Genomic DNA, 24,863 nt, shown 5'->3' with positions numbered 1-24,863 from the left:
GGTCTCTGCGGCCTGCAGTTGTCCTCGAGGCGATTGGACTGCGGTCACCGTTTCCTAACCCTTAAACTCCAGTCAGTTAAGTAGCTTAGAGGTGTAATCGCATTAGCGGTCAGCGTGTCCCATATTAGGATTGCTGCGTTTCACCTGCCTGCTCTATTTGAGTCACGTTATAAAAAAAGTTTCATCCAAGATTTTCTCAACACGTTCTGAACTCCTAACAGAAACGCACCGCTTCAGCGGAACCGCACTCAGATCTGTGACGTTACTCCTGCATCAGCGGTGTTCAGTGAGGCGCCAGTCGTTCTGATTAGATGTAAACTTTATGCTCATTTTAAGCACGTTATAGAGCAGTGATGGCTAACCTTGGCACTCCGGCTGTGGTGGAACTACAAGTCCCATGAGGCATTGCAATACTCTGACAGCTCTAAGCATAACTCGGGGAGGCAGAGGCATGATGGGATTTGTGGTTTTGTCATAACTGGAGTGCCAAGGTTAGCCATCACTGTTATAGAACATAGAAACCGGCCCGTCAAATGCAGCTATGGCCTCTTTCCTAAAGTAGTATGAAACTCAGAATTTCATCTTAGTTCTAAAAGATTATTTACAGCATAAAATCTACTACAACTACAAAAAAATTATAGCAGAACCGCATTCAAACGGTTAATCACAGCACTTTCTTCTTCAGTGGGCAGCTTCTATTTTGTTTGCATTCCTTTGACCGATACATTAAGTAAACATTAGCAAACTGCTGAAATTGAGCTGAGAAGCAGAAAGAGCTGAGATGCAGAAAGAGCTGAGAAGAGGTCACTAGATAGATTTTAATATATAAATACAGCAGCTATGCAAGAAAATGCAATAGCAGCTTTCAGAGCAGATAAACTGTACTTTTGGGAATTTGTAGTTTGTAAACGGACAATATTACTTGTGCACAAAAGCAATTATGATAACTATATGGGTCATAAAAAGTAGGAACATTTTTTATTGAATGTAATGTCAGCGTTTTATCCCACTTTAAAGAATAATTTCACAGCCACTTTAAATACATTTTCCTTTTCTCATAATCCTCTTTTCAGTCTTACCTGTATTTGAAATGATTTGTTTCATGGACTGATTGTGAATGCACTAGCAACAATGAGCAAGTTCTCCCAGCCGCAGCCCAGCCATTCTGTTGGCAGTTCAGGGAAAAGATTGCCACGAATTCTCAAAATTCTGAACCTTGTTCCCTACGGATCACACATTTTGGAGTCACAGGGGACCCTTCATTAAGGTGATAAATCATGATCGGTCAATTGCGACACACAAGGAAAGTAATGTAAACGTCCTTTAGCAGTCAGAAGACCTGATCTGGGTTTATTGCCTTGATGAAGGGGTCTTGTTTGACTTCGAAACATAATTGTGCATAATCTGAAAGACATAAACACTTTGGAATTTTGTGATTTGTTGGTGTTTGAACTTAGCTCTGAACTGCTACCCATGTGCTACTTATATTTGTCATTGGGGGTGGTTGCATGGGTGGGACATTTCGACATTTCACCAAGTACATATACTCCCACTACACACACTATATCCACCCCTACCACATACATGCGCCCCCCCCCCCCAACCTATAAATGCACACAACTGAATCCATTGTGTTCCGTCGCAATGGACAAAATCGGTGCATCCCATTATGATGCAATGATATTTCTATGGTATGAACCCATAGGGGGTGGTGGGTTTAGTCGCAGTAACGCACTGTGTGTTTACTGGACAAAGTGCGTGTTCACAGTCACAGTGAAGCATACTTTCATTGTACTGTTTGCATCACTGTATGGTCACAACTTTTTCGGCACCTTTGCATTGCATCGGCAACACAACATGCATAGTATGTAAGGACGAATAAACTTCCTCTCCTCTATGCATTTAATAAATACCCCTGCCTCCAGTATTCCTGCAGTTTAAACCAAGCCAAATGCAGATTTCTGCCAGCCAGGAGACCTCTCTTTTCCTCAGGGCTACCACCCTGGCGTTCTGATTAAATCGCCAGGGTGGCTGCGGGAGGGTTTTTTTTAAATAAAAAAAAAAACTATTTCATGCAGCCAACTGAAAGTTGGCTGCATGAAAGCCCACTAGAGGGCGCTCCGGAGGCGATCTTCCGATCGCCTCCGGCGCCCAGAATAAACAAGGAAGGCCGCAATGAGCGGCCTTCCTTGTTTTGCTTATATCGTCGCCATAGCGACGAGCGGAGTGACGTCATCGACGTCAGCCGACGTCCTGACGTCAGCCGCCTCCGATCCAGCCCTTAGCGCTGGCCGGAACTTTTTGTTCCGGCTACGCTGGGCTCAGGCGGCTGGGGGGACCCTCTTTCGCCGCTGCTCGCGGCGGCGATCGGGCAGCACACGCGGCTGGCAAAGTGCCGGCTGCGTGTGCTGCTTTTTATTTGACACAAATCGGCCCAGCAGGGCCTGAGCGGCAGCCTCTGGCGGTGTTGGACGAGCTGAGCTCGTCCAGACCGCTCAGCAGGTTAAGGCTGAGAAGGCTGGTCACAGACACACCCCTTACAGGCTTCCAGAGCTAGGCTGATGATGTCACTGCATCACCCCTCCTCTGACCCCCATTGTGAATTGTGCTCTAAAATCCCGGAGTTTCAGCTGCATCTTTTTCTTTTTTGCTCTCCTGCATTTTTGTCAGCTGGTGTCCTTTAGCGGAGAAAGCTTCCCCTTATTCACACCTACACAAGTCAGGACTCGGGTTAGTCGTGTCGGAGATGACCTCCTCCGTTTAAGTCTTTCAAAGGCCGTGGTGTGACAAGCAGCCTTGGGGTCAGGTTGCACTTGTTAGATATTATGTTACCCCAAGCAAGAAAAAAGAAAAAAAAATACTGCTTACTAACAGAAAATCAATTAGGTAGTCTGGGGCTTAACACAATATCCTCCTCCTAACATTAGCAGCATCACCTTTGGCCGTAACCAGTTTTACAGCTGCACAGATGAGTTAAAGAGAACCCGAGGTGGGTTTGAAGAATATTATCTGCATACAGAGGCTCGATCTGCCTATACAGCCCAGCCTCTGTTGCTATCCCAAACCCCCCTAAGGTCCCCCTGCACTCTACAATCCCTCATAAAATGCAGCCATGCTGCTGACAAACAGCTTGTCAGAGCTGACTGAGTTTATCTCTATAATGTCAGTCTGCTGCTCTTCCCGCCTCCTGCAGAACTCCAGTCCCCGCCTGCATCCCTTCCCTCCCTGCTGATTGGAGGGAAGGGACGGGGGCAGGGACCAGAGCTATGCAGGAGGCGGGGGAGCAGCTGAGACTGACACTACAGATGTAAACACAGCCTCACAGCATGGCTGTTATTTATGAGGGATTGCAGAGTGCAGGGGGGCCTTAGTGGGGTTTGAGATAGCAACAGAGGCTGGGCTGTATAGGCAGATCCAGCCTCTGTATGCAGATAACATTGTTTAAACACACCTCGGGTTCTCTTTAAATAGAGACCATCTGTCTCTTTCGCTCCTTCTGCCGGCCGCTATGTACAAAGGTGGCAAAAACAACCGTCCGAGTGTGTCTGCCGTCCAAGTGCCGCTTAGATGGGCATTGGGAAGACTGGAAGTGTATGCTCATTTTTGTAGTGTTTTTAATGTTATTCATTCAGTTTAGCAATACAATATGATCCATAGGTAGAATTTTTGACCACTTCCGATTATATTTTTCCTGATCGCTGCACAGATCTACTGCAGGGCTTTCAGCGCTCAATATTTGTGGCCTGTGTACCCGACCCCCGCGGTGCAGAGTAGCGCACACTGCCCTGCACCACCTCTACCCCACCCACGCTGGGCTTCTCTTTTTACTGGCACGGGGCTGTCCATACCGTGGACTGTGCAGTGCGGTGCTGTTTATAAAATTCATCCAGGAGCCACAAAATGCTGTCCTGTGTGTCGGTTTCCAAAACCTCCATGGGTCAGCTTTGCCAGGAGGGTCGTTTTGTGAGTGCCTCTGATGCTCCGCCTATTTGCACATGACCGAGTGGGTGCGGGGAAGGAAAAGTCAGTGCAGGCTCCGCCCCTTGCTCAGGAAAGTGTTGGGTTGGATTCCTGACCTGATTTTTTTTTTTTTTTTTTTTTTTTTTTTTTTTTAGCAGCCATGAAAAATATATCTAGTTTGTGTCAGAGAGGATAATGTACTTTCCGGACACCATCTGCAGGTCTAATTAATATAATTCCAGGTATATAAATAAAAAAAAGCTTTTGGCTTCCTTTGGTGGCGCTCCCCAACGTCCACTCTGTGCGGTGTACAGAAGTGACATGGTTGCCAATGCTGGACTCTGCAGGTTGCGTCCCGGGAAAAAAAAAATAAATACCTGTTCGAGTGCAGATTTTGCGTAAATTACGGTAAGCGAACCATACCGATGCCTGTCAATCCATTGGACTGGACAGCGCTTAAAGGGGAACTGAATTGAGAAGAATATGGAGGCTGCCATATTTATTTCCTTTTAAACAACACACATTGCCTGGCAGCCCTGCTGAGCTATTTGGTTGCAGTAGTGTCTGAATCACACCAGAATCAAGCATGCAGCTAATCCTGTCAGATCTGACAATGTCACAAACACCTGATCTGCATGCTTGTTGAGTGTCTATGGCTGAGGGCTCGTTTCCACTATTGCGGTGCGGAATCGCTTGGATTCCACCGCTGATGAAATCGCATGCAGGTGCGTTTTTTTTTACACGTTATTTTACGCGCTTACGCATGCGATTTCGCATAGGTTAGGCTATATGCGTTTTTAACCATGTCACTGCCTGTGTTCATTTACGCGTGTGATTCCGCATAGGAACCAAAGTAATCGCGTAAAAACCTGCGTAAGAAAAACGCATGCGATTTCCCTATTAAATACATTGCCTGCGATTCGCATGCATTCCACTCGCAGGCGAATTCTGCGGCTCTTTTGTGCGTTTTTTCACCGCTGAAAAAAACGCACCTCAACAACGCTACAGTGGAAACGGGCCCATCCACTTACCTTACATGTGCGAATCCGCATGCGTTGGACGCATGCGGATTCGCGATAGTGGAAACAAGCCCTAAAAGTATTAGATGCAGATGATCAGCAAGACAGCCAGGCAATGTGCATTGTTAAAAAGAAAATAAATATGTCAGCCTGCTTATCCCTCTTGCTTCAGTTGCCCTTTAAACGAGCACTGTGGCTGTCTAACGCCGCAAAGATGTCCGTGTGGCCCTTATAGATACAGTAGGGTCTCGTTGTGGTAAACTCTGACCCCAGGTCCCGGCATATGAGCTTGTATAAATATACAATGTATGTACAATTCTTATACAGTATACTCCTGATGTACTAAAAGATTGGTCAGGTCCAGGGGCGTTATTACAGGGGAGCAGCTACTACTTCTCTCCTCTGATACAGGGGCCCATCTTTCAGATCAGGTGTTTTTGTGGCCACACTTATGGGTGTGACGATTGTTTTATGACCCCGGTGAGATGGGCCCAGGCTGTGAGGGTCAGCAGGGGTAGGCAAAGGAAAGGGTGGGATTATTGGGGGAGTGAAAGGTTTGCTGGGGGGGGGCATGATTTGTAGTTGCCCCCCTGGTCATGTCCCTTGAAATATACTATAAGGGCCCGTTCACACTAGGGGCGTTTTAGGCCTTTTTTCAAGCGCAGGCAGATTTTTAATATCGCCCACAAAATGCTTGTGCAATGAATCTCTATGAGAAGGGTCATATCAGCGTGGGTTGTGCGCTGTGTTCAGCGAAGCGGTGCCTGGACCATTTTTGGGGCGTTTTTACCATAATGGAAGGTATAGAAAGATACTTTGTATTTATTCTTTTCCAGGTCAAAGAGGTCACTTCCTGACTTGCGTCAGGGAGTGAATTACAAAACCACTGTGGAAAAGCGCTTTTACCAGAAACGCAGCGCGCAGTGGAACGCCAGGAGGGGGAAAAAAACGCTGCCCAAAATCGCAAAATGCTTGCATTTGCGATTACGATTTTATGTGTGAACGAGGCCTCCGTTTTTTTGTTATCTATTTACATAAAAATGTTCTGAAAAAAGTTGGTTGGACAGTCCTCTTATCAGATCACAAAGTGAAGAAAGAAAGACCAGATATTTTTTTTTTTTTTTTTTTTTTTTTTCCCAGTTTAGGTTTTAATAGCAGTTTAGAGAACGTTATTGGTGGATTTGTCACAGACATAATTCACATCTCTCTTTGGGCTCAGTAAACAGGAGAGCCGGCTTAATGACTCAGTAAAAGGCACTCTGTGCTGATGGTTCAGATTAGGCCTCGCCGTAATGGATTTTGGCGTTGGGGGAAGGGCATGCGCTGTGACAGAGGGACTTGTGCTGGAGAGCGACTGACGCACTCTCTTCTGATGCATGTCAGCTGCACCCCTTCTTGTGCCACGGCGAGACAGATTGAGAGCGCCCGTGACATGCTCGCCCTTATCTCCGTACCAGGCCTTCTGCTGAGATTCAGCTCACAGATCGTTGTCAGCGTTGGCGGATCTCTCCTGTTTTGCTAGGAGTGAGTTCTGTGCGGGAACAGACCTTGAGCTGTTAAAGCAAAACGTAAAGTGAATTAAAGGACAACTGTAGTGAGAGGGATAGGAAGGCTGCCATGTTGATTTCCTTTTAAACAATACCAGTTGCCTGGCAGCCCTGCTGATCCATTTGGCTGCAGTAGTGGCTGAATAACACCAGAAATAAGCATGCAGCTAATCTTGTCAGATCTGGCAATAATGCCAGAAACACCTGATCTGCATGCTTGTTCAGGGGCTATGACTAAAAGTATTAGAGGCAGAGGATCAGCAGGGCTGCCAGGCAACTGGTATTGCTTAAAAGGAAATACATTTGGCAGCCTCTGTATACCTCTTGCTATAGTTGTCCTTTAGATTGAATACAGAATCTCCTGTATCTGTTTAACTATTACAAATTTAAAAAATAATTAATGTGATAAATAACTTCTTGCATACACCTGTTACTATTGTTTTGTTACATTCGGGATTGCTCTCGTTCTGCTCTGTTATGAACACATACGCCTGTTTTGAACTGCACATGCTCAGTAACCTGTGGCACTTGTGCTAAAAGCGCACCTGAACCCAGAACTTCCTCTCAGATCTAAAAGATAAGCAACAGCAGAATAACCTTGAAAGAAAAAACATTTCTTTATTACAGCTGATACAAATCCTGCAATAAATCTGCAGTGTGTTTACTTCCTGCTTTCATGGTAGCAGGCATAGGGTTAACACCCTGTGATTACAGATTAGCTGCTCTACCGAGGCAGAGAAGGTTTCTGAGCGGACACAGCTGAGAGATCAAATTACAGTTGTGATTAGTCACGGGAAGGGGGGGGGGGGAATTAGACAGGCTCCACTTTAAAGGGTAACTGAGGTTTAAAAAGAGAAAAAGTTAGATACTTTAGTAGCGCTGCGTAATATATTGGCGCTTTATAAATACAATAAATAATAGAGGGAATCCTCTGGATAAATCAGGAGCTCCCCAGTCCCCCTCCAGCCCGCCATTTCAGCGATGGGGCCCTTTGAACCTATTCGAGAAGGGCTTGTGGAATAGGCTTGTAGAATAGTTTTGTGTTGATCCATAAATGAATGCAATCGCACTGCACAAGCACAAGATGGCCTGCCCAGTAGCACAAATCTGCTTGTGCACCGCTTTTTCCTTTGTGCGCGAGCGTCTCTATGACACTGCGCAGGCCGTCAGTGCGCCTATGCAGTGTGACCGCACTCGTTCGCAGAAGGGTGTGGAGCTGCAAACCTAGAGGAACCTATTTTATCAGCCCTTGTCAAATAGGCTTAAGGTGGCCACACACAATACAATAAAATTATCCGATTTTACGGCAATTCGATAAAAAGGATCGTATCTCCCGAAAAAAACGAAAGCTTTTTTTTCATTTGACTGAAAAATCAGATTTCCTGTTTTCGATTTTTATCTATCCGGAATGCCAGATATATATATATATATTCAATTTCACTAAAGATTGTATGGTGTGTGTTTGTCAATTTATTAATATACACACCCAAGCAATTTTCTCAGTTTCCAATCATTTTTATCATAATTGGGGAAAAATTGAACATAGGTGTGTGGTACATTGGTCATATTTTTGAAATATTACAATCAGTCAGAAAAATTGATTGCAATTCTTAAATTGAACAGATATTTAAAAAAATTGTATGGTGTGTGGCCACCTTTAGAGTGCAGAGCTGTGGAGTCTGAGTCGAGGAGTCAGAGCAATTTTGGGTACTTGGAGTTGGAGGGTTCATAAACCAAGGAGTCGAGAGTCAGATGAATTTTTTTATTTATTTATTTTTTGTACTAAATCCACAGTCCTAGTAAGTATTAGTGTTCTCCCCCCAAAAATTTTTCCAACTGGGTGGCATGAAAAAATAGCCGAGTGGAGCACCCGGTTAAAAGAGCCTGGGGAGAACACTGTGTATTAGACTAAGGAGTCGTTGCCATTTTGGGTACCTGGAGTTGGAGTCGGTGGTTTCATAAACTTCGGAGTCGGATGATTTTTGTACCGACAAGTGTTGGCGCACTTGTGCCCATAGTCTTTCTATCAGGCATGAGCGCTTCTCTTTACTGGGCATGCGTAATAGGAAACTTCATGCTCAGCCTGTTCCCCGGGCACTTCCAGCCAATGATGTTCCACTGCATGGGCAGCCGAAATACTAAAATAGAACAGAACAGGGAATGGGAGGGACCACTAATGCCTGGGACTCACCACGTGATTTCCCAACAGATGGACGGGTCGAACTGATAATTCCCGACAGGTCCGATCTGATGTCCGATCCTTTTTTTCTGATCAATTTTGTACAGAAGAAATTGGAAAATCGATCAGAAATGGTCAATTCAACCTGTCGATCTGATGGAAAATTGCATGTTGTGTACCAGGCATAAGGCAATGAGCGGTGACAAGATGTTTAGTAGGAAGTTACCTATCACACAACCTATTCATTGTCAATGGTTACATTCACTTAAGGAGTACTTTTAAATTGTTCTCTTTCTTTAGAAACTAGGGATGGTCAATGAGACTGAAATAAATAAATAAATTATCTTGCGTGCAGGAGGGGGAGGGGTTAGCCTGCTGCATCAACTGGGGCTACCTAGTTCAACAGGTTTTCTTTTTGTAATAAAAAAAGGGGTTGGTGCCAAGCATTTTTTTTTTTTTTTTTTTTTTTTTTTTTAGATGTGCTTTAAGCTGGCCACTAACGGTCCAATTTCTAGCGAAAAATCGTTTGAGCGACCAGAAATTCTGATCGGACGAAAAATCGTTCACTACACCATCAACTAACCAATCATTGCTTCCTATCTATCACGACCACCAAGAAAATCCAAATTTTCGTTCGACGAAAATTCATTCGGGCGACATTTTTTTCAATCGATTGTGTCCACCAATGGAGATTATTTACAACCAATCCGATCAGAATTTCTGATCGCTCAAACGATTTTTCGCTAGAAATTGGACCGTTAGTGGCCAGCTTAAGAGTCTTACTTTTGATAACTTTAGAGAATATAGTATAATATTGTTTTAGTGGAAATTAATTTTTTGGGTATTTATATAAAATACTTGATGTGCAACTTCATAGATTCTCATCCGTAGTCAAATGGTCAAGTAGGTGAAAAGTGATTGAACTGTCAGCTGAAGCCACACCTCTTTTAAGAAGCCTATTGTGGCTGCCAGTCTCTGGTTGGAGGGCATGGCCTGTGGGGGTAGGAGGGTGCAGGTGTAGCTCCACCCTCCCAGTGATATTTTGCCTAGGCTGTTTGTTAGGCAGAATTCTCCTCCCAGAGCATTCTGGGAAACCAGGCATTTATTTTCACTGACTTTGGAATTCTCAGAAACAAACATTTGTAGAGATCAGCTGACAGGACTAAAATGTCATCACCTGTTATATATTTTCGCCTGGATGAGGAAAGATTTTACAACATGCAAACCACTGACTTAATAATCTATACATGAATATTGTAAAGAATAAGCAATCTCATTCATTACGTTATTTTTACTATAGTTCCTAGGACAACTGAAGTGAGAGGTATATGGAGGCTGCCATATTTATTTCATTTTAAGCAATACCAGTTACCTGGCAGCACTGCTGCTCCTCTGCCTCTAATACTTTTAGCCATAGCCCCTGAACAAGCATGCAGCAGATCAGGTGTCTCTGACATTATTGTCAGATCTGACAAGATTAGCTGCATGCTTGTTACTGGTGTTATTTCGACACTACTGCAGCTAAATAAATCAGCAGGGCTGCCAGGCAACTGGTATTGCTTAAAAGGAAATAAATATGGCAGCCTCCATATACCTCTTGCTACAGTTGTCCTTTAACCGTTCAGCATGTAGTAACAGGGGAAAGCTATTTGTGAAACCGCCGCAGATAGCCTATCTCTCGCCGGTGGCCCTTTAAGCGTTCTCCTATGGCCAGAATGTTTGTGCTTGTTTCAGATAATGCCACATTCTGTAAAATCTGCAACATTGGCAATATGTAAACGTTTTAGCATCTTGTTGTCCTTGCTCAGCATCCCCACTGAAGAGCTACTGAGTGTTATACGACGGCAAAGTCAAGATGTCCGTCCGCAAGCATTAAAGATTGTTTTTCCTCCCCCCACCCCCCCTTCGGTCCGCGGCGTGCGAGCAAAATGTATATCCAGCAAGCTGGAGCCATGTTCAGAGGCCGTAATTTAATTAGTGTTGATCATGACTGCAGATGATGGAGATTTGATAAGAAATAATTCAGTACTTAACAGGCTTTTACATGCACCAGCTCTATGTGGGAAGGTAAAGTAAATTGCAAAAAATCAACGTGCTGCTTTTTTTCCCTTGCATAAATGTCAGTCAGCTGGAAGGGAGCCTCTTAGTATCAGATGCAGCGGCTTTTTCCGAGTGCCGAATAGCTGGATTTTTTCTGTAGAGGACGTTTTTTGTTTTGTTTTTTCTTCCTCCTTGAGGGAGAACAAATGTAAGACCTAAAAAAATCGGAGATCATAAACTACCCACTTATCAAGTTTTCGTTTGCTTTAGTTTTTTGGACTCAAATCTAGATAAAAAGTTCACATTTCTTAGTGGCTTATCTCCAACATCAGAGCAAATGGCCAACATGAACAATTAAGATGCTCTATGTGTAGAAATATTTCACCTATATAGTGGAAATGGAAAGGACTCGCTAGATTGGAGAATTGGCATGGTAGTCCTTAAGGCTCATACACACATCAGACTATAGTCTTTGGAAAATAAAAGATCACAGACCAATCTTATCACCCTTCATGTAGTATGAGAGCCATACTCTACACAGTCTTTTCTATGGAGCTGAACTCCACATCAGAAAAAAATCTTTGCAAGATGCTGCACACACAGATGCTGTACAGACACAAAAGATCAGTATCTGCAAAAGATCTGTTCCTGCCAAAAATCCGTTCCTGCAAAATGCATTCATAGTCTATGAGATCTGCAGATCATCATACACACCTTGTTTAACTGAAATTCATCTGCAGATCAGATCCACCAGGATGGATTTTCAGATCTGCAGATGATTGTCTGATCTGCAGAAGAATGTCAGTTAAACAAGGTGTGTATGATGATCTGCAGATCTCATAGACTATGAATGCATTTTGCAGGAATGGATTTTTGGCAGGAACAGATCTTTTGCAGATACTGATCTTTTGTGTCTGTACAGCATCTGTGTGTGCAGCATCTTGCCAAGATTTTTTTCTGATGTGGAGTTCAGCTCCATAGAAAAGACTGTGTAGAGTATGGCTCTCATACTACATGAAGGGTGGTAAGATTGGTCTGTGATCTTTCATTTTCCAAAGACTATGGTCTGATGTGTGTATGGGGCCTTAGCCGGGAGACCACTCAATTTTGCAAGGCTTTTAAGCTGCCAAAGCATGGTCTGGGACACACCCTCACAGGCTTTGAAATGAGACGATATCATCGCAACGACCTTCCCCTTATCTCGTTAGGCCTACAAGGAGGTAAAAGCCCACATTTTCCATAAATCATCTAGTGCAGAATCAGCCAATCGTTCCACACAAATCAGTATATTTCTTAACTTTTAACCTTTTTTTTCTCATAAAATTAACTTTAATGTATATGGACTTTGGAAGCGGTGGGGAAAAAAACCTCGAAGAGTCGAATGACCGAAACGTTGTGCTTGTTTTATCTATTCTGTTCATTTTTTTTTTTATTATTTTCCCCCGGTTTTAAAGAGGAACTCCAGTGAAAATAATGTAGTAAAAAAAGTGCTTCATTTTTTACCATAATTATGTATAAATGATTTAGTCAGTGTTTGCTCATTGTAAAATCTTTCCTCTCCCAGATTAACATTCTGACATTTATTACATGGTGACATTGTTACTGTGGGCAGGTTATGTAGCTGTTTCTAGCTGCTCTGTCTGTTACAGACAGCTAATAACAGCTATTTCCTGTCTCTGAACATTGTTACATTGTGGCAGTTTGCCAGCAGTACCGCGGTATTCAGAGCCTCTTGTGGGAGGGGTTTCAGCACAAAATCAGTCACACAGCGCCCCCTGATGGTCTGTTTGTGAAAATCATTGTCTTTCTCATGTAAAATGGGGTATCAGCTACTGATTGGGAAAAAGTTCAATTCTTGGTTGGAGTTTCTCTTTAAGCCCAAGTGGAGTTTTGGGGTCTTCTATATGGTTGTGGTCTTTGCCTCAGCTGGGGGCTTAATGGAAAAGTGTTTTGTTTAATATTATTTTCTGTACACTAAATATTTTTGTTGGTGCTTAATAAGTTCTAATATTCAGTGATACAATTTTTCAGCTTTGGGATTATAAACTCGCATTCATAACAGACTACAAACTGTTCATAAAACATACGTGATCCAAGACATCGCATCTACCCACCATAATTAACCACTGGTGGTCTACCGCCTCTAAACATAGTGGAGGTTAAATACATTTCCAAACAGAGTAGAAAAATATATGGCCTTCGGGTCAACAAGGGACATGAAATCCTTTAAAGAAAGACATAAATCAGTAGCCTCTGTTAAGAAGGGTTCTTACAGTTGAAAAAAGTAAGTAAGTAAAAAGTTGAAGTGCTTAGAAGAAGTTTGAAAAATGACTGTTTTCCCAATTCAGCATAGAATTATAAAATAAAAAAAATTTAAAAAAAAAAGCCACAGAGAATCGAAAAAGGGGAAATCCAACAAAGAGTCGTGGAAGTAAAGGAGCGAAGACCAAAACATATCTTCTAAGTACAGGCCTCTAAATAAGCCTGTTCTGGACTTGCGTTGATTGAAATCTCTACACCGTTTACTGCCTGTTCTCCCTGGCGGGGGCGTAAGTTTCCATCGCCCATAACTGCGCTTTCCTGTTCTTGTTGACGCTGCACTCGGCTGTCTGACAGCTGAACTCCACGCACTGGTCAGATGACTATTTCATTGGCTTCTGACCCTGTGCTATTCATTTATAAATGACCAGTATTTAGTCAGTGTTTGCCCGTTGTAAGATGTTTTCTTCACTGATTTACATAATACCGGTATATGACATAGTTGTGATCTGTTTGTTATTATTATTAATTACTGTGGGGGGGGGGGGGGGGTTCTTTTACAAAATCCCTTGTAGTTCTAATTCTCAATTAACGCCAACTTCACCTAAAATTAAAATATTTTTTTTTAAATTAGCTGGAGTTGCTGTTAAAAACTATAAACTTAAACAACCCCTAAAACAAACAAACAAACAAACAAACCATAAGAGAATCTCCTGGTTTTCCAGTTCTGCAACATCTGATCCATGTGGGAATTCGGAGCAGAGGAAATGAAGTAATTGAATTGTCCTCTTGCTGTCCACTGGTTGGGGGTGGGGAGTGAATGCACATGAGTGACGTGGACCGTTAATTGGTATTGAATGCTTCACATGGCGAGGCTACTCTGCCATTTCGCTCTAATTCAGCTCAGATGTCCCATAGCATGAACTCTCCAGACCTGCAGAGCATTATGGGAATTGTTCGGCCCGGCAAGAGACGCCCCCGTAGGGAGGACCTGCTAGTAAGAGCCTCTCTAGTCTATTCCATTAGGATTTTTATTTTTTTATTCCCTCTGTTTGGCTTTGTTTTATATTATATATATTATTTTTTTCTCTATCCATTTTATTTTTCACGGTTTCTTTCCTCTTCTAATTTCTTCATTCTATTTTTACTTTAGATTTTTATTTTATTTTTGAGCTAGCCTTATGTGACCATTTATGTTGAATTTGGTCTTCTTAAGGCAAACAATTTCAGGTCACCTCACTTCCTGCTGTATCAAAACTTTTGTATCTGAAGCAAAACCCTGCAAGAAGCAGTAGGGGCTGTCAAGTGGATTTTGATCATTAGAGTAAAAGATCAAAAATATTTTATCAAAAAATCCTTAAAATGAAACTAAAAATGATAGAATGGTCAATGCAAAAAGCCCAAACCTATTTAGTTGTATACCTTCTGACACAAAGTAGTTAAGGGCTCTGCCTTTAACATGGGAGACGAGGGTTAGAATCCTGTTTAGGGTCAGTACCTATTCAGTAAGAAGTCATCGGGCGAGACTTTCTAACACTGCAAGGTAGCCCCTTGATTGCACCCTTAGTGGCCGCCGTTCTTGAGAGCTTTGAGTCCAACAGGAGAACAGTGCTGTACAAATGTTAGTATTTACTGTATACTGTTCTCATAAAGGTAATAAACTCCAAAAGAGGGGTGTCCATTCCATACTGAGACAGTGCCCCAGTTTTTAAGATGGCTTGGTGCCTACTGGCAAGTGCATACAATCACATACAGGACACAATACATTATATATTTATAATTGTGAATGCTGAAAAATTGGGCATCACATAACCACCACTGTTAGAAGACTCCTTGTGTTTCGTGAGCGAGGTTCACTTAGTCTAGAGCTCAGTCGCAAGAAAACGATGAAGGCAGTACAAGTCAAAACAGATCTAAAGTTAATTTAGTGCATCCAAAGATGTATACCAAATAGACATGTGGGTTGCAATACCATTGGAATCCTGCCTAGGCGGCAAAGTCCCTTCCATTTCTTATAATCCTTTACTACAGTTCTGTGGAATTGTTTTTTTGGGGAGAGTTTTAGACCACAATGAACCCTTACTTTATATACTACTTGCCATACTTAATTGAACCTTTCGAGCCATGTACTTTACGTTCTACAGCACTGCTGAGCAATGTTAGATCATACTGTGCATGAGCAACGCAATTTTATTTAGGCATGCAGATCATGGCAGAGAGGGTCAATGATATGCTAATAATTTTAGCTTGCATGCATATTTTATGCCCTTTGTATACTGCAAGGAATTAATGCCAATTAAATTCACTCCCTGCTCATTTGAATTGACCAGAATTACAAGCATCTCCTTGGCAGACAGGAAATCCAGTAGAGGAAAACCTCAGTTCAGGTTTGCTTTAAGTTCTCTGATGTTCTTCAGCCTTGAAGAACCTCGATAAAGCCTCTTTCAGATATACAACTGAACTAGGTGCTCGGCAAGCAGTTCAGCTACACATCTGCCGCCCAATTTGGGTGCAGGCGGCGTTACCCGGCGGCAGAAAACCTTGACCTGTCACGACTAAGCACGGCTGCAGCCACGCTCAGATGTGACTCCTGGGGGGGGGGGGGGGGGGGGGATTTTGGCGCGTCTGTCCAGTGCCGGTACCGAGCTCTCACAAGTGCCTGTAGGAGAGCAGCTGACGGGCGGTGAATTCGCCACCTTCAGCTGGCCATCTGAGAGAAGCCTAAGTGGAGCTGAAGGTTCTCATAATGTCCATCATGTTGTTCAGCTGCTCATTTCTTTGTGGTGGGAATGCCCTAATGACCATGTCTTCATCCCACCTCCTGATGTTCTTGGATGAGCGATCTTATCTCAGGAAGTCTTGCTCTTCTGGGATAATGCCAGCTACAGTCTTCTCCTAACATCACTCTTGTCTTGTTTCCCCAGTGGCTTTTCACGGTGTCCCATTAAAGATCAAGAAAGAGCCACACAGTCCTTGCTCGGAAGTGACCACCGCCTGCAGCCAGGAGCAGCCTTTCAAGTTCAGCTATGGAGAGAAGTGCCTCTACAATGTCAGGTGGGTGGATGCTACTCACTGGCTTTTGCGAGAGACTGTCAGTGGTCAATGACATGCTAATAATTCTGACTTGCATGTATAAGTATGCAGTTTAGACAGGGCCGGCCCTAGTCTTTTTGCCGCCTGAGGCAAGTTTTGAGAAAATTTTCAAAGCTCCCCACACCCTGTGGCTGGTCTCTCCCAATCCAATGTCCCTTTTTATCTTCTTAGAGCAAGTTATACCTCAATGCAAACAAACACTATCATTGCGCAGATATCAGTAAAAAATGACACTTTATTAAAAAAGGTTCCACTCACATGCCATCAGCTATAGGTAAGCCTGTGGAGTATTGGAACGGGCTCCACCCCGTGCGGCCTCCCAGGGCTGACCGCCGTATCGATGTTGCTGGGGTCCCGCTCGTTCCTCACACCACCGCGTCCCACGCTCCGGCGTGTGTTACTTCCGCATGTGGCTCCTCCCTATCGATTTCGTCATAAATGACTCATTCAGGGGATGAGTCATTGAATGATGACCCTGAATGAGTCATTTATGACGAAATCGATAGGGAGGAGCCACATGCGGAAGTAACACACGCCGGAGCGTGTGACGCGGTGGTGTGAGGAACGAGCGGGACCCCAGCAACATCGATACGGCGGTCAGCCTGGGAGGCCGCACGGGGTGGAGCCCGTTCCAATACTCCACAGGCTTACCTATAGCTGATGGCATGTGAGTGGAACCTTTTTTAATAAAGTGTCATTTTTTACTGATATCTGCGCAATGATAGTGTTTGTTTGCATTGAGGTATAACTTGCTCTAAGAAGATAAAAAGGGACGTTGGATTGGGAGAGACCAGCCACAGGGTGTGGGGACTGGGAGCCTTGAAAATACCCCAGAGGCGCAATAAGGCCACTGTAATACCTGGCCCACCAGTATTGGTGAGTGTGGATCCTTTAGGGTGTTCCTGGTGGTGGTGTAATTCCCACAGAGTGTACTTAAGGTTTGAAGCGCTGACCTGGCACAGAGACTATATTTGAATTGAAGGACTTACTCAAGCCTTTCTTCTAGGAGCGCACCCATAGTCTCAGGAACTGGGTGACACACACTGATTATCCGGAGTATACACCATATTGGTGTAGACATTGCATATGTTTTAATAATATAAATCATATTGATTGTTGTTGGCATCTGAGCGCTGCCATCTTTTAAGGCGCCAGTAGGATAAAAGTCACTAAAAACGTTTAAAACGTTCGGGATGCGGTGGTGGACCAGCCAACCCAAAACAGACACAAGTACTGTCGAATAAGTAGTAAACAATTTATTCATATACTCCAAAGACAAGTTGCAACGCCTTTCACAGGCAATATCCTGCTTTCTCAGGCAATAAACAACTGGAGTGATACACAGCACGGGGTCCAGAAAATGCTTGGCACCTCTGAGAGAGTACTTGTGTCTGTTTTGGGTTGGCTGGTCCACCACCGCATCCCGATTCGTCTTATTCACCATTTCCAGATTCTGTGCAGGAAAATACGAGAGACAAAGTTACAGCAATTTATTTAACGTTATACTTATGAGAGCTGATTCAGTCATCTGCAGCCCAGCATGGGAGCAGTGTGGTCTGATTAGGATGCGGTTATATTGTAGTGTGTTGATTTTAATGCATCTGCCAAATTTCAAGTGTCTGACATTTGTGGTGTACTTTATATCAAAAAATAAAATGTTTCGTATTTCAAGTCTTTTCTTGGCGTGAGGCTGTTGACTTTGAAACCACCCCTCCTGTTAGGGTTCAACATGAGTTCCAATTTGAAAAATTGGTTCCTTTTGAACAAAATGCATTAGTGTTCTTAACGTACAACTATAGCGAGAGGTTTATGGAGGCTGCCATATTTATTTTAAACAATACCAGTTGCCTGGCAGCCCCTCTGATCCTCTGCCTCTAATTTTAGCCATAGACCCCGAACAAGCATGGAGCAGATCAGGTCTGACAAGATTAGCTGCATGCTTGTTTCTGGGGTTACTCAGACACTACTGCAGCCAAATAGATCAACTGGGCTGCCAGGCAACTGGTATTGTATAAAAGTAAATACATCAGCCTTATTATTATATATTTTTTCACTTCAGTTGTCCTTTAAGTGTGATTAAAGTATCTTAAAATGAGTTTCTGAATTATAATGCTGTACACCTAATGATTTTGGCTCTGTTTTAAGATACTGGCGTGTCGCTGACATTGTTTACAGTTGCATTAGTCTGAAAGCCCCACCCCATTCCCAGCATGAAGCAGATGCAAGGCCTGTCTGTTGGCTTCATGCATAATTCTGCTTCATATATTGAATTCCTTTAAATGCTGAGAAGACAAACTCTGAGCTTTTGAGTCCGGATCAGTAATCAGTCAGTAGAAGTATGTACGGCTTTATTACAGCTGAAATGTGTCCCTAATAGATTAGGGACTTGTCAAGGGACATAAAGATGTCCCTTTTACCCGCCCGGACTTGTACTTGAACTATCAGCGCCGTAATACGTTAAATACCGAAGATCAGTTTGTTTGTCTCCGTCTCTAATGATGCTGTCCGTGCAAACTCAGCATATCAATTCCCCATCATCGCCCCGAGATGCAAAGACACCTTCGTAATTTACTGGCCTCAACTTGCCAGTTTGGTAATTTATTGGGCTCTTTGTGGGGCCTCCTGGCTTTTCGTACCTTTCAGTGAAAAATAATGCTTCTCAGCAGAGTGTTTTCAAAAAGCTTTTTAACCTTTTGCTATTCTAGACTGTAATGTATTTTTGCATAGCGAGGGGGAGACAGGCTTTTAGAGTGATTTACGGGGTTTGCGCCTCAGCCACTGAATGCTTTGCGAACTGGCAAGGTGCTCAGACGAGGATGGGTGACCATTCCGATGTTTCCAAAGGCTGTCTCTTGTTTTGTTTAAAACTTGACCTCCAGCCGTTCCCCGCCCTAAACTGACCTTACGCTGGTCATTGGCAACTCTGCACAAAGTTAAAGAAATAACTTGCATGTGTGCAATGCTGTTGTCCCTTTGTTTGACTGTTATTGTTGTATCCCTTGCATAAAGATAGGGCAGCATGGTCAGAATCAGACTTTATTTCGCCAAGCACGACTGGGTCGTGCTCGGAATTGGGCTTGGCACGTACAGGGTACTGATACACGATATACAGTAGTTACAGATACAGGACAGGACATGCAGTAGGAACAGAACATTATACAGAATACAGAACATTATATAACCTTTATGCAGAGGGAGACAATGTGGCATAAGTTACAATACAAAAAACAACCGAAAAGTATGCTTGAGCTGGAGCGCCGTCTATGTGCAGAGTGCTTCAGTGCGTTCATAGTATTGTGGGGTGGGGATGGGCATTTCCATGGAGAGAGTTCAGGAGGTTGACAGCCGAGGGGAAGAAACTGTTCTTATGTCTTGAGGTCCTGGTGTAGATGGATCGGAACTGGAGATTCTGGCTCGAGGGGAGCTGATTAAAGAAGCAGTAGCCTGGGTGTGAGATGTCGTTTGCGATCTTTAATGCTCTGGTGTTCAGCCTGGAGTGGTAGAGGAGGTCCAGCGTGGGAAGGGATCTCCCGATGATCCTCTCTGCAGATCTGATGACCCTCTGCAGTGTGAGCCTGTCGCCGGCGGATGAGCTGGCCTACCAGACCAGGATTGACGAGCATAGGACTGATTAGATTGTGGCTGAATAGAAATTTGTCAGAAGTTTTTGGGCCATACTGAACTTTTTCAGTTGGCGGAGAAAGAAAAGTCTCTGTTGGGCTTTCCTCTGTGTTGAGGCAGTGTTGGTGTTCCACCTTAGGTCATTGGTGATAGTTGTGCCCAGTAGGCGGACACTGGGGACTCTTTCCACTTCCATGCCATCCATGTGGATTGAAGGCGGGGTAGAGGCGCGCCTCCTGAAATCAACAATCATCTCCACCGTTTTTGCTGTGTTTAGGACCAAACTGTTCTCTCTGCACCAGCGGCATATGCTTTCAACCTGGTGGCGGTACACCTTCTCAACGTTTTTGGTGATGAGACCCACAATGGTTGTGTCGTCGGCAAATTTGATTACTTTTACCGAGTCTGACGTGGATTTGCAGTTCGTATACAGAGAGAACAGAAACGGTGACAGGACGCAGCCTTGTGGGGCCCCTGTGTTGGTGATCCTAGGTTGTGAGGAGATGGTGCCTAACCTGACGACCTGGGACCTGTTGGTGAGGAAGTCCGTGATCCACAGGCGTAGGGTGGGGTGGACTCCTAGCGCAGCGAGATTGTCCTGAAGTATTTTAGGGCTGATGGTATTGAATGCTGAGCGGAAGTCCAGTAGGAGGATCCTGGCGTAGGAGTCCGGTCTATCCAGGTGATCATAGACGAGCTCCAAGCACAGTGGCATAGTGGTTAGCGCTCTAGCCTTGCAGATCTGGGTTCACGGTTTTATTATCAGCCAGGGCACTATCCGCTTGGAGTTTATATGTTCTCCCGTGTCTGTGTGGGTTTCCTCCAGGCACTCAGGTTTCCTCCCACATAAAAAAAACCCAAAAAACATATAGATAAGTTAATGGACTTCCCCCTAAATTGGCCCTAGACAATGAAACCTACACTACACGATCTAGACATATGACAGGAATTAGATTGTGAGCCCCTCTGAGAGACCTGTAGTGACTAGACAATACACCTATATAAGCCTTAGACCTCCCCCATGGTGCCAAAACCTTAACCCCCCATCCCCCGCTGCAAAACACCGATTAGTAACAATAGATGGAATTTTGGGCGCCCGGAAATTACGGGTATAAATGGCAGGCGCAAAGGACGCCGAAAATTCCAACTATTGCCGCTAATCGGCACCCCATTCAAACCCTACTGCAAAACTGTGTTTTGCAGAAAGTAGGGTGTCGCCATAGGCCGCAATTATAAAAGCTGCGATTGTCGGCAATAGAGGGTAATGTGCAGGGGCCCCAATAAAATACGGCAATAGATGTAATTGAAGCGCCCACTGTTTATATCCGCAATTTCCAGGCGCCCACAATTCCATCTATTGCCACATTTTATCGGCCGCCTCCTTGCTCCCAAATTTCCCTCCGTCGCTGCTAATCGCAGATTTTATCTTCGCAGCCTATGGCGGTGCCCTTGTTTTTTTGCTTTTGCTGTGTGTGCCCTTTTTTCCTGATTGGGTGGAAAACTTTCAGAAAAATCTGTAAAATCTGGCAACGGCATACATCTTGCCGGGACAAAGTCATCTATGTGGATTATAAGCGAGGTGGGCGGGTGTATTTGCAGATGAATGGTTGTACCTGCTTTTCTTGAATGCCTGTTGTCATTTTTCACTAATCCGTGTTTCTGTCTTGCTGTTTAGTGCCTATGATCAGAAACCGCAAGTTGGAATGAGGCCCTCTAATCCGCCAACTCCTTCCAGCACTCCAGTGTCCCCTTTACATCATGCGTCACCTAACACCACTCAGAACCCGAAGCCAGACCGCCTCTTCCCCTCACATCTTCCTCCATCCCAGCCCCTCCCAGACAGCAGCTACTCCATGGATCACAGGTGAGACAGCCGTTCTGCATCCTAACCGTCCATTCAGATGTTAAAGCCAACAGCCGCTTTACCCATACCCGCTGCTAGCATAGTACGCAGAGATCCAATGTTTACTTTGCTGGTTGTGGGCAAGTTGGTGTAGTCTGTTAAACCTCAACTTCTGAGCAAACATGTATTCCTATTTAGGCCTCAATTCACGGAGCATTATCAAACGTTTATCAAACACTTTATCAAAGTTTGATAAATTTACCTCATGGGTAAAATCTCATTTTTAATTCACTAAGGTGTTATATATTTGTTGAACGTTTTATCTGTAAAACATTCGATAAATATATAACACCTTAGTGAATTTAAAATGAGATTTTACCCATGAGGTAAATTTATCAAACGTTTGATAAAGTGTTTGATAAACGTTTGATAATGCTCCGTGAATTGAGGCCTTAGTCTTGCACTTGGCAACTTGGCTACAGAGCTTCTTTTTTTATGTAGAAAATCCTTCTGATGCTAAATAAAGGATGTATAAGTGGGCTCCATAAAGTGTAAATTTGATCAGATATTTAATGGTAATAAATTGTATACTGTATATTTTGTACTGCTTGAATATTTCAGGGCTGTGGAGTCGGAGTCGTAGTGTCGGAGCAATTTTCGGTGCCTGGAGTCAAGGTCGGGAAAAAATGCACCGACTCCTAATGAATTTGTAACTGTAATTAAAATAGAAAATATATAATAAAATGTTCTATTTCTCAGATAATAGTCATTAAAAATAATGTGTATATATACAGTAATAGCTGTGCTTAGTCCACAAAAATGAAATAAACCAATCAAAATTAGTTACTTATGATGCTTCAATAAAGCAGTCATTGTATTTTTAGGTCAGATATACACATCTGATTGTGACTGTATTTATGCTGTGTACACATGAATCTCTTATATATACTAAATAACATCTATGCTGTAAGAATAAAGACTGATGTGTAGCTGTGTCACTAATAGAGATGGTCAATGAGATGGAAATAATTCTGCATTGATGCTGGTTTATGCAAATATATGCACTCTCTTTGCTCATGAAATCAAATCATTTGATATGTTGTTAAAATTGGGTTTGGTGACTACAAATTAAAGGGTACCTGAGATTGATGAAGAGTGTTATACATACCTGGGGCTACCTCCAGCCCCCTTCAGGCTAATCAGTCCCTCGCTGTCCTCCTCCGCCATCTGGATCTTCTGCTATGAGTCCTGGTAATTCAGCCAGTCAGAGCAGTCTGGCTACGTGCCGTTTCCACAGCCAGGAGCATTCTGCACCTGTGTAATAGTGCTGTGCAGGTGTAGTACGCTCCCGGCGGCGGAGTGTGTGCATGCGCACTACGCCAAACTGGCTCAAGTACCTGGACTCATAGCAGAAGATCCAGGTGGTGGAGGAGGACAACGAGGGACTGATTAGCCTGAAGGGGGCTGGAGGAAGCCCCAGGTATGTATAAAACTTTAATTTCATCTGTCTCAGGTTTACTTTGTTACACAGTAGTACTATACTCTACATATGCACTCCCCACAGAGCTGCAGGGAATCCACTGAGAATGTTGTGCACATTGAACAGAGAGGTGTTGTCTGTCACCCATAAACCTTGTTCAGATTGTGCATGAAGAATATGTAATAGAGGAAGAATCCCCTTATTCCCCTGCAGAGTACCTGCACATCACTCTTACATGTACCCACACTTACATTGCCTAGGGCCTGATCCATGTTCAGATGTGTAATGGAAGAAGAATCTCCTCATTCCCCTGCAGAGTACCTGCACATCATTCTTACATGTACCAACGGTTACATTGCCTAGGGCCTGATAGATGTTCAGATTGTGCATGAAGAATGTGTAATAGAGGAAGAATCTCCTCATTCCCCTGCAGAGTACCTGCACATCACTCTTACATGTACCCACAGTTACATTGCCTAGGGCCTGATCCATGTTCAGATTGTACATGAAGAATGTGTAATAGAGGAAGAATCTCCTCATTCCCCTGCAGAGTACCTGCACATCACCCTTACATGTACCCACGGTTACATTGCCTAGGGCCTGATAGATGTTCTTTGTTCCGGTCTGTACCTTTTTACAAGTACTCTTACCAAGGACTAGTTTTAGTCTAAAGGGAATAAATATAGTTGTCTACATATCCTTCTCACTTCAGTTGTCTTGTAAAATTCCTAAGCGTTGGCAGTTAAGAGACGAATTTCACGTTACATACTTTCAATCAACAAGATTATAATATGCAAATTAGAGGATTTGGAGTCGAGGAGTCGGTGGAATCCTAAACTGAGGAGTCGGTGGATTTTTGGACCGACTCCACAGCCCTGGAATAGTTATTTATATTTATTTTTTTTTTGTACTTCAACTCATCAGCTGCATAGATTTTTAACCCTTGTTTTTTCTTACCTAGCCAGATGGCTGACTGCCTACTAGAGTGAGTTAGGTAGGGATGTGGAGGCTGCCATATCGATTTCCTTTTAAACCATGCAGATTTCCTGGCAGTCTTGCTGAGCCTCTGTCTCTAATACTTTTAGCCCTAGACCCTGAACAAGCATGCAGCTGATCAGATGTTTCTGACTGAAGTCTCACTGGATTAGCTGCATGCTTGTTTGAGGTGTGTGATTCAGATACTACTGCAGTCAGAGAGATCAGCTGGATGCCAGGCAACTGATATTGCTTAAAAGGAAATAAATAGGGCAGCCTCCATATCCCTCTCACTTCAGTTGTCCTTTAACTTCCGTTGCAAATTTGCGGGGACAGTTTATAAAGTGGTGATCTGCGTTACAAGTCGTAAATGGCTGTTTGAGAATCATTTGCTGTTTTGCATTGAAGACCATAGTGTTCTCTTCTTTTAAAGTGAACTCAAGGTTAGAGTTATATGGCGGCTGCCATATTTAATTCCTTTCAAACAATACCAGTTCCATTGGCTGTCCTGCTGATCCTCTAATACTATTAGCCATAGCCCCTTAACAAGCATGCAGCAGATCAGGTGTTTCTGACATTGTCAGGTGTGACAAGATGAGCTGCATGCTTGTTTCTGATGTGATTCAGAAACTACTGCAGCCAAATAGACCAGCAGAGCCACCAGGCAACTGGTATTGTTTAAAAGGAAACAAATCTGGCAGCCTCCTTGTCCCTCTCACCTCTTGTTCACTTTAACGTGGTGAATGGTATTTGGCAACCTGTAGAAGGTCGATCTTGCCGATCACCACTTATATAAAGACCATGCTTGTCACTTATTGTGGGTGATTATCACCAGTAGTGGCAGTCC

General features: G+C 43.6%; 1 protein-coding gene across 5 annotated transcripts in view; it reads left to right on the top strand.

The window, feature by feature from the left end:
* The window catches only part of ETV1 (ETS variant transcription factor 1), a 115,175-nt gene that overhangs the window by 48,217 nt on the left and 42,095 nt on the right, over positions 1–24,863 (top strand). For all 5 annotated transcript variants that reach the window (XM_068235091.1, XM_068235089.1, XM_068235088.1 and 2 more), the window contains 2 exons: positions 15,929–16,058; positions 21,394–21,582. In XM_068235091.1, the coding sequence (XP_068091192.1) occupies positions 15,929–16,058; positions 21,394–21,582 (319 nt within the window). The remainder of the gene's footprint in view (positions 1–15,928; positions 16,059–21,393; positions 21,583–24,863) is intronic.

This window comes from Hyperolius riggenbachi, chromosome 5 (assembly GCF_040937935.1).
Source record: "Hyperolius riggenbachi isolate aHypRig1 chromosome 5, aHypRig1.pri, whole genome shotgun sequence".
Classification (NCBI taxonomy): domain Eukaryota; kingdom Metazoa; phylum Chordata; class Amphibia; order Anura; family Hyperoliidae; genus Hyperolius; species Hyperolius riggenbachi.
The sequence above is the reverse complement of the archived record's forward strand: the minus strand, read 5'-3'. Positions and strand labels throughout refer to the sequence as shown.